Below are 10000 nucleotides of genomic sequence, written 5' to 3'. Positions count from 1 at the left end.
CGTACCTGAAATACAGATGAAAGTGAAACAGAATTATTGGAGTAAAGGAAAATGGTGCCGGCAGGACAGACGCAGTTTTCTGTCCTCTGTACGGTTTGAGCGCGACATTGGGAAGATCTTATTTGATAAAGGGGTGGAGGCTGTTGATCACTGCAGGTCTCGGCTGACTTCCTTCCCTGCCCCTATTGCTGGGGCAGATTTGGGTTTAGGCTGTTGTCACCAGGACACTCACACTCAGTATCTGAAATAAGAAGAATTAAACCTTTACTTCCTGCTGAGGTTTATTTGCATGAATGACGCTTCAGTTCGGCGTCTGGTGGAAATACGCTTTACTAATGGTGTTTCTAGGATGTAATAGGTGGGTTTCCACCACAAATATTCCTTTAGCCAAACAATGTTTGAATCAGACCACACTAAAGCCACCGCTTGTGCTTATAATACCAAGTATGTTCTTGCTTAGCGTTGAAATTCAAGTACAAAAGTCTTTCTGGTCTGTTTGCTACAACACCTCCTCTCAAAAAGGTTAAGAAGAGGTGAAAAGGATGAAAAGGCACTTGCCGGGTTTAAAGAAATCTTCTATGGAGAAAAACATCTTTCATATCACAAAAAAAAAGTCTCCTGTAGGTTGTTATGTGCATAAGGTGGAGGCTTAAGAGCAGACACATTTGCAGATGAACTGCTTTTACTAGCTTCTCTGAGACATGACATTTGTTCAGAAGATTAGCCAGGTTGTAATGTGTAGCATAATTGCACTGTGCGGATGTCCCAGAAGTGAAAACCTAATTGCTTGACAGGCCTATAACTTTGTGGTACGCTCTCACCTTGTTAGGTCCTTTTTCTGATGCAGTTCAAATGAAGTCTGGCCGCAGGTGTGCCTAATTTACCTCGCAACAGAACGTGTTGAGTTTAATTGCACAGTGGTTGTTAGGAAAAATTGGTGGGTGGAATATCAAGTGACTTTACTGTACGGGGATGGCAGATGGGCGTTGAGAGGCACCGCGAGCTAAGTGTATAGGTGAGGTGAGTCAATAAAAGATGTAAATTTTATCTTAAAATAGTGAAGTCTTGTGGTAGGCAATACATTTTAATTAAGATGGTAGCTGTCCCCTTTCTAGCAGCCTGAAAAAAAACAGAGCAAAGGAACATCACGCAGGCTGCATTTTCCCCTGTATCTGTATTTTAGGAACAGCTTAGTATGTTTGGGAAGGCTGTTCTGCAAGGCTGTATTTATTAAAAAAGACTACAATTTGGGTGTACAATACAAAATATAGCAGGGAGTGGCAAATCAAGAAAGGCTAGTGTTCTTGTTTGGTTGGTGGCCGCAAAGTTTGAGAGATGACCCAACCGAGCTCTCACTTCTTGCTGTGTCACAGAAATCTTGTCTCGGGAGTGCAGGGCTCTCAGGGAAGGTGTCCATCCCTGTTCCTCTGCCATGGGGATGGGTTCATAGCGCCCACGGTCCTTGTTGGTCAGACGAGAAGAACGATCGAGTCAGTTTCCTTCTCCTGGCAAGCTTTGAGAAGTGCCCTGCACGAGCAGAACATGGTTTTTAACTTCTGTTGGCTTCCTCTGAAACTCTTGTCTTGATGCCACCTGTGCTCCTCTGTGAACTCGCTGAAAACACACTTTAAAACACAAAATAAAACATCTCAGAACCCAGGGTTGTAGGAGAGTTGAAATACGGGTGCTGCTTGTGTTCACCCCGGCTTTGTGGCTTCAATACCAGTACCAGGGTCATCCTAGTAAACCTGAAGATGTCCAATTCCACCCAGCGTGGGTCCTTTTCACCAAATAATTGAATAAATACCAGTTCCAGTTGATGTTTAGGGAAAAGTTGCTTAATGGCCCTTTTTTTTTTGACAGGATGTGAGCTCTCTGTATAAAAACAATTCATCACAAGTGCTTCACGTTGAAAACAATCCACCAGGAGCAATACTTAGCATTCCTAGTGCACAATTCATCGGAGAATTTCTGAGCAATTTACAAACATTAGCTCAATAAGCCTCACAACACCCATTTGAGATCAGAAAAAAAGATAGATAAGATGTGCCTCTTCAGCCTGGCTGCGGCACTGAGGAGCTGTGAAGCTGGAGGCTCTCCCCAGCTCCTGGTGTTGTCACCAGTGCCTGGTGGTCCCGTACTGACGTGGGCATCATCTGGTCCTTTCGCATCATGGCGGTGCGTGTGGTGGAATGTGTGCAGGAAAGAGTAGAGGTGTGACAGAAATGCTGTTACGTTTAGCCTATACTCAGGTGACCCTCCAAAAAACCCCCTAAATCAGGGCAGATAAAATTAGGGTGAGGTTGTGGCTAACAAAGGTGCAGTTTCATGGAGTTGCTGGTAGTGTCCCTGCAACAGTGTCCAGAGAACCTGAATTCAGGTGAACATCTGAGCCAGGAGATCACATCAACCACTGTGGAAATCCAGCTCTCTTCCAGCTCCGCAGCTAAAACACCTTTACAGGTTTTGGAAGAGGAAGTTTTAAAGAAACATGCATTGGGCTAAACTAACAGCATCGATTTATTCATGCACAGTTTGAGTAACCCTAGTTATGTCCCTCCTTGCCTCTCTGGTATGAGAGATTGCTCCCTCAGTGTTAGCACCCTGTATCAATATTAGGGTCCTGCTCAAGGTTTAGCTGAGAAAGAAGGGCTGTGATTAAAAGCACCAGTTTGGGGATACTCCCATAATGCTCCTGTCTGTCCCTCGAAGCTCTGCAGGAGTGAGCACAACGTGGCTTAACTTTCTATCAGCCAGGCTTGGTCCATGTTAGGTGCTGAAGAAGGGAAGAGGCTCCTGAACTTGCCTCCTGCCAGGAATGCTGCTGGGACATGGAAACTTCTGTGAGGTGTATACAGCAAGAATAGTCACAGCCACTTATAAAGATTGACATGAATAAATAATAGTTGTTCTTATTTTTTCACTCTGAGGGTGGTGAGAGCCTGGCCCAGGTTGCCCAGAGAAGCTGTGGCTGCCCCATCCCTGGAGGGGTTCAAGGCCAGGTTGGAGGGGGCTTGGAGCAACCTGGTCTGGTGGGAGGTGTCCCTGCCCAGGGCAGGGGGTGGCACTGGATGGGCTTTAAGGTCCCTTCCAACCCACACCATTCTATGGTTCTATGATATTCTAAATGTAAAAGCTCTTCCTAACCTCACTATTCAACATGTATGAAGTTGCTCGGCTGGCGCATCTGAGAAACTCTGGGTGACTAGAAAGTCCCGAGCCTTGCCTGTCATTAGCTGTCGGTTATTAGCTGAAAACCAGACCTATAGAACACTTTTTTAATTATGAAATGGGAAAACATAGCTACATAAAGAAAAGAGGAGGCGTTAGGCTGTGAACATTCTCCTGCATGAGGGCAGGATGGTGAGGATGCCCCCACCTTGCATAGCCTGGAGGGTGGAGACATCCCATATCTGCTTGTTCCCCAGCAGGTACAGGCGGGCAGCATAAAGGAGTTTGCACTTTTCCAAGCTTTTCCCCTTCCTATACGTGCTTGCTGTGTCTTGGGATGCGGCGATGCTAAAACAACGGTTGTTGGGAGATGCCTCAATTATGAGGGTTAGTCTGAAATAATTGCTGGTTGCGGCTCAGCAAAAATAAGCTGGATTTCCATCCGCCTGGTAACTCCTCACGGTTAAAGGCTGGCAAAGGTTGAAGAGGTCGTAAGACAGGGCCTAATTTGCCATGTTCCTTTCCTTTCAAAAACAATGAGGGAACCGGGGCCTTGCCGGTGGGCAGATCCCGCCTGGATCTCCCCGGAGTCAGCAGGAGTTGGATCGAGTCCCTTTGAATAGCGAGAGTTTCCAAACCGGAGGCAACGCCAAGTGTTTTTCAGAAGATTGATCATTCATTACCTTGGAATGTTTCGATGTAGAGGTCATTACTGCTAATATAAGTTGTGAAGAAATAAAACGTATTAAAAAAAAGAGGCAAATTCTCATCTGGTGTAAGTCATTGCCTTTGAAGTCAATGAGTCATTGAAATCAACTTTCCCACACCGAGCTAAGGATATGGCCTGGAGTCAATACATTTGTAGTTGTTGAAAAATTAAAAATATAAATTTGCCTTTCCCTGGCAATAATGTTCTGTTTACAACAGAGATCTTGTGCTTTAAAGTAAGTTCATTAACTAATAGGAAAGTAATATTTCACTACCAGTATTCTTTTGGGTATAACTATTTATGATTAAATTTTATTAAACTTTTTTAAAATTGGATTTACATTTTGATGAATCTAATAGATTTCAATTTTGTATTTTTATAGATTCTTTCTAAAGTTTTTCCTCAAGTGCAATCAGAACTGTTTGAAGAATGCAGGCAACCCGCGAGACATGCGAAGATTCCAGGTACAGATCCTTCTTAAAGAATAAACGATATATAAAAGACTTACTTGCATCTTCATCTTGAGTTTTTTTAATGAAAAAACGGTATTAGTGCTTCTATTTAGTGTAGTTCCAATGCTGAGTGACTTTAAAAAAACCACTTTTGGTATTTTATGTTTCCCTTACTGATTTTAATGCTGGTTGTTGGGTCTCGCCGAGTTCTGCAGTGGACTGCAATGGGTCAGTGCTGAAGAAAGTGAGTCTCTCAGAAAGTATTTCCCTGGTTTTCCTCCGTACTAACCCTTGCGTTGTAGTGTGGCGTGTGCTCCCACCTGCAGAGGTTGTCCACGTGTAGACCAAGTGGCCGAATCTTACTAACCGCCGTGACGCTGGAGCAGAGGGGAGTTTGGATCTCACACAGGGGTTTTTCACGTTCACAACTCGTAAATCCAACAGCGGTGGTCCAACCCATGTATTTTTATTCCAGTTGTGCTAGAAAATGTTTAATACTTCACTTTCTTCTTACAGCCTTTGAAATACCCTGTGGTGAATCATAACACTGCAGAGAGACAGCTGACGTGACGGACAAATGGTTTTCCTCCGTGTTTGGGGTCATTTGAAATGCTTGTTAGGAAATATATGCTTCTTATTTCAAAATATTTCACAATGATTCATATTTGAGGCTAATAATAAACTAGTATTGAGATGTTCAAAACTTTTGTGTTTTTGAGAAGAATAACTCGTGGTTAAACTTGTTATAGCAAAACATGTGACATCTGTTTTCATGCACAGCCAACCAACCGGCGAAGCCAGCACCCTTGAGCCAGCCAACAGAAAAGATCTGTAGCTGGGAAAAAAAAAGTATTTCTTCAAAACAATAGAGCCAAGCCTCCATTTTTCATGCATCTCGGCTTCTCGTGGCATTGGTGATATTGATCCATCTGAACAGAACAGAAGGTCAAACCTGGAGTGAGTGGAAATGTCCTCTTTGTCTCACCGATGACTAAATGAAGCATCAGTCATGAGTGATCTTGTGGTCGACAGTGGAGCCAGTAGGCACTGGAAAGACTTCCCGGGGTCTCTTTAGCTAATCTCCCTGCCTCTCAGAAGGTTTAACTGGACTTAACAGTATGTCAGATCTCAAACAATATTTTTAACTGGTTTCACTGTCTCAGCACCTTTCTTGAGGTGCACTGCAGGAATAAGCTGCTATAACAAAGCATAGCATGTCTACTTTCTTTTGCTGAACTACGGTATTTTCCCTTGGTGACTGACCTATATATACATGACAGAACAAAAATAGTTGTCATTTTTGTACGCACCTTTCTCTGTCTTTTTAATATACCGTGTTCTAGGAAGCAAACCCAGAAATCTTTGCTGAAAATCGCCTGTGTATGTTTCGCAATGTTTCCCAAAGCCTGCGAAATCTCATTAAAAGTGAAAGCAGACAGGCCAGTGGCCTGGCAGCGGCCGAGGTGAGTGTGCAACCTCAGCAGCTCCCCCGAGGTGGATGTTGACAAGAGGGAACGTGTCCACTTCTGGGAGGAGAAAGGTAGGGGAGCGGAGCAGCCTGGCAGAGAGCTGCCCTGGGGCTGTTCCGAAGGGTACCGCAGATGGCTGTCTCCGAGGAGGCGGGATGCACAGCAAAGGTGCTGTGATAGCTGAAAGCTAATTACGGGCTGTGAATAAGAAACAGGATCAGAGGTGATCCAAAACATAGAAGCAGACAAGAATTTCCTTCTGATGCCTCGGAGCGGCTCTGTGCACAAGGAGGAGGCTGGTTTTACCCCTTCGATTTTCGTTCGTTAAGCGTTTGGGTGTAGGAGCTGGTGTGAGGACCCGGGCGATCATTTTTGTTATACCCCAAGGTGAAATAAATAGAAGATGAAAGCTCAAATGTGTGCTGGCGGTTGCCGCCGTCACCGGCAGGGTTGGTCAGGCCTAACTTAGCCGTTGCCTCTAAGGACTCTACTAACATTAAACCCCAAAGAAAATGCCGCAGTGATTACTTCGCTTAGAAAAGCTGGAACCCGCACCACAGGGCCTGTGCTGGAGTATTTAAGTAAGATGTTAAATATCTCTCTGGGATAACAGTGATCGACGTGCGAAGCCATGTTCCGCACAAACCCAGGCGCATCTCACGGTTTCCTCTTTGGCTCGTGTTCACGCGATATCGTTTCCGGCAGGAGTTTCACAACTCCATTGTGTAGGTGTTTTTATCGGGAAGGTTGTGCTTTTTGCATATGTTCCTTTTCCATTTTCTACTGAGAAGCAGCTGGAAGCCAAAGAAGGCCCTATCCATCATCTCTTCTATGGCCGGACTCTGAACCTGGACACAAGAATAGGAGCCTTTCACTCAAAAATAAAGGAGGAAATTCCATTGACATACCAGGGTCAATCACCATCCAAATGAACTTGAGAAGGGATACTTTTCATGGATTGAAAACACTTTCACTATTCATATTCAACTCGGGTCTTTTCAGATGCAAAAAAGTTCATTATCAGACATTAAATGTAATTGTAAAACTGACCTGGAGATCATTTACTGAAGAAAAAACGGGGAGTTACGATGGTGCCTGATTTATTAAGCTTTTTTTTATTTGGAATCCTCACAACCCTTCATTTGAAGACAGTCTCAAGTGAACAAATTTTAATTAGATAAACTATCTAATCAATATATCAACAGATCAATCAAAACAGCAGCTTTTAAAATGAGTGGCTAGAGGGGTGTTTCTGAAACTAATGGCTAGAAGAATATTTCCCTGAATTGAATTCATTTGTTAGCATAATAGGAGATTAAACTCTAATTAGTGTAGCAGGTTCTGAAGAGAAACAATTGTGAGTTAAAAATCACCAGTGTTCGCCACATAAACACAGATGTATTCAGAGTTGTCATTCACTTCCTTTAAAGCAAAAAGGAACAGGCTGTGATGTTGTTTGGTCTTAAAAGAAGATGCTGGGGATTCTGTATCCACCTTTGTGAAAACATGCAGGGTTTTGTTGTTTTTTTTTTTTAAATTTGGATTTTTTTGTGTTTGTTTTCTTTTGCAGGTTGTTGTATCAACAACAGTCAATGTGGATGGCCACGTGCTGGCTGTCTCAGACAACATGTTTGTACACAACAATTCCAAACACGGGAGGCGGGCTCGCCGCCTTGACCCCTCAGAAGGTACGGCCCCTTCTTATCTGGAAAATGGTAGGCACACATTTACATGTCTTTTTTTTTATTTGCAATGCTTTTTTTTTTTCTTTTTTTTTTTTTTGGCACCATACTTTATGTTGATACACTACTACATTTTACTTTTACATAATTTCTTCTCTCATCCATCAAACCACCCATTAAAAAAGTCCATTAGTATTTCTCAGCCCTTGTCAACCAGAATACGGTCGCTCCTGAATTTGCTTCTGACTTCTTTCTTTATTTAATACTTACAGTTTTGCAGTCACAACCAATTTTTCATCTTTTTCTATTTATTATTTTTTTTTTCAGTCTTGTTTTGCTTGCAGCTTTTTCTTGCTATTTAATTTGACTTGATTTTATTTTGGCTTGTCATATTCCTTGATCCAGAGGTACAGTCTCAGGTTATGTATGCAAGTTTAAGTGGATGGTAAAAACATGACCGAATCTGTAAAGAATTTACTGTGAGGTCAATTTCCTGTGGCTGGGCCTTACTGCAGATTACGGCAGGAGGGGGTTTGTATGAGAAAAACAGCATAAAATGTTTTTCTTCAGACTGACTCAATGTGATTGACTTCTTGCCTGAACTGCTAAAAGAAGATAGTCTGAGATGAAGAGGAGAATGGAAAGTGTCTCTGAAAATCCAGAATTGTGAAATACTATCTTTCTGGAGCCCATCAGCCTCCGAATCACTCGCACACAATTGCAGCTGCGCTCATACCCGGGCACACATGTATTTATCCTCCCCCAAAGCCCCAAATACTCATTTAGATTTAAAAATCACTTCGTTCGCACTGTAAAATACACCAACGTAGAGATACAAACCCTATACAAACTGGCTCTTGGGTAATCTGTTTTTTAGTAATATTTAGAATAGAATAGAATAGAATAGAATAGAATAGAATAGAATAGAATATTTTCAGTTGGAAGGGACCTACAATGATCATCTAGTCCAACTATCTGATCACTTCAGGGTGGAGCAAAGATTAAATGCATAGGGATCAAATACATCTTCAGTTCTTAAAGAGTTAGATTCCTCAAAACCACTGTGATTTGGCGTGTGGCTGTGTGGCCAGGCCACGCGCATCAGGTTCCATGGGGCTCCCCTTGCGAGTTGTTACTAACATATTGACAGGATCATGGCTTTTTACACTAATAAAATTAATTAAAGTAATAACAGCATACTAAGCTGCTAATACAATCATTGTCATTTTACGTTTCAAATAGTATTTACCAATGGGCACGCAGAGAAATGAATGAGGGAAGCAACAATTATCAGAAGGAAATACGATCTAGACATCAAAAAATGGAAAACGATTTACAAATCTGCTGCAGTCCACACACACCAAACTAATTTGTTTTTCTGCATTAATAACTAAGGTATAAGAGAACAAAAATATAATAATTAAAGGTCGCCCTGAGCACCAGAGTCATTATGGTCTATGACGTATTGTTTATCTCTTTCATATGCACTGAAAGTAGGTGTGTGTTTTGCCTAGCAACCGTCACTAATGAGGTTCACAATTAAGAAGGCTGAATCCTCTCCCCTAGTCCTCTCCTTCCCCAGAGAGCGAGAACTAGCAACATTATAGGTTCAAGTAAGCATGCTCAGCCCTGTGGTGTTAGGTTTTAGTCTAGGTCCAAATTCAGCCTCTTCTAATGAGCTATTATGATCTTAGCAAAAAACAAGTATTTATTTTTGTAAGCTGCACGAGAAGAATTTGACTCTAAGCAGAACATATCGCTTAGAAAAATAAAGGCCGCTTTTACATGCTGCAGAAAATCTACATCGGTGTCACTAACCGATAGCTCCTTTTTTTTTTTGCGGTATGGCAATTGATTTGCCTTATTTAAACGTTAAAAATAGGGCGCCACCTCCTCTTTGCCTACCCTCCCGTAAACGCTCATTCGAGAAAGCAAGCAAATGTGAAAATCTGACTGCTGCTTCTTGAAGTCCTACTTCTAGTAACAATGATAGGGACTAAATAACCCCAAGTAAAGACTCCTGTAATGGGGTGGCAGAGAATCAAAATGCCCTTGAATGCGGGAGAGGAGGGGGAGCCGGGGTTTCAGACACCCTGAGCTGGAAGTTGGTGGGATGCAGAACATCCCAGGAGCATGGGCAGCACTGGGAAAATCGGCCTCTCCCACTGGTTCTGCTCCTGCTGGGATCAGCACCTACATCTTCTCGGGGTCTTAGTGGAGCCAAACAAGCTCCAGCCTCTTCCGACAGGGATGGTGTTGCCCACAAAGAAAATTTCCCAAGTCGTACCCTTGCTCTCTTGAAAAATCTTTGTTTCCTCCTGGTCAGGGTATGAGGCTGGGTACTGATACCCTGCCTAAAACGATGGTGGTTTATGTCATGCTTCCAAGTTAGTTGCGTCCCCGTGCCCCGTCGAGCCGTGTCTCCCATCCAGGACGGTGTGCTTCGCGTTAGTAACACATTCTTTAGAGGAAAGTGCCCGCTAAAAACCACAGATATTTACTTCTCTGTAGCCTCTC

At 42.9% G+C, this 10000-nt stretch overlaps 1 protein-coding gene across 12 annotated transcripts in view; it reads left to right on the top strand.

The window, feature by feature from the left end:
- Positions 1 to 10000, top strand: part of EBF3 (EBF transcription factor 3) — a 128378-nt gene that overhangs the window by 80088 nt on the left and 38290 nt on the right. For 6 of the 12 annotated variants that reach the window (XM_074159043.1, XM_074159039.1, XM_074159046.1 and 3 more), the window contains 2 exons: positions 4263 to 4344; positions 7372 to 7489. In XM_074159043.1, coding sequence (XP_074015144.1) covers positions 4263 to 4344; positions 7372 to 7489 — 200 coding nt within the window. Of the gene's footprint in view, positions 1 to 4262; positions 4345 to 7371; positions 7517 to 10000 lie in introns of all 12 variants that reach the window. The other 6 variants (XM_074159045.1, XM_074159036.1, XM_074159034.1 and 3 more) reach the window with 1 other exon arrangement.

This window comes from Numenius arquata, chromosome 15 (genome assembly GCF_964106895.1).
Source record: "Numenius arquata chromosome 15, bNumArq3.hap1.1, whole genome shotgun sequence".
Lineage (NCBI taxonomy): Eukaryota > Metazoa > Chordata > Aves > Charadriiformes > Scolopacidae > Numenius > Numenius arquata.
The sequence above is the reverse complement of the archived record's forward strand: the minus strand, read 5'-3'. Positions and strand labels throughout refer to the sequence as shown.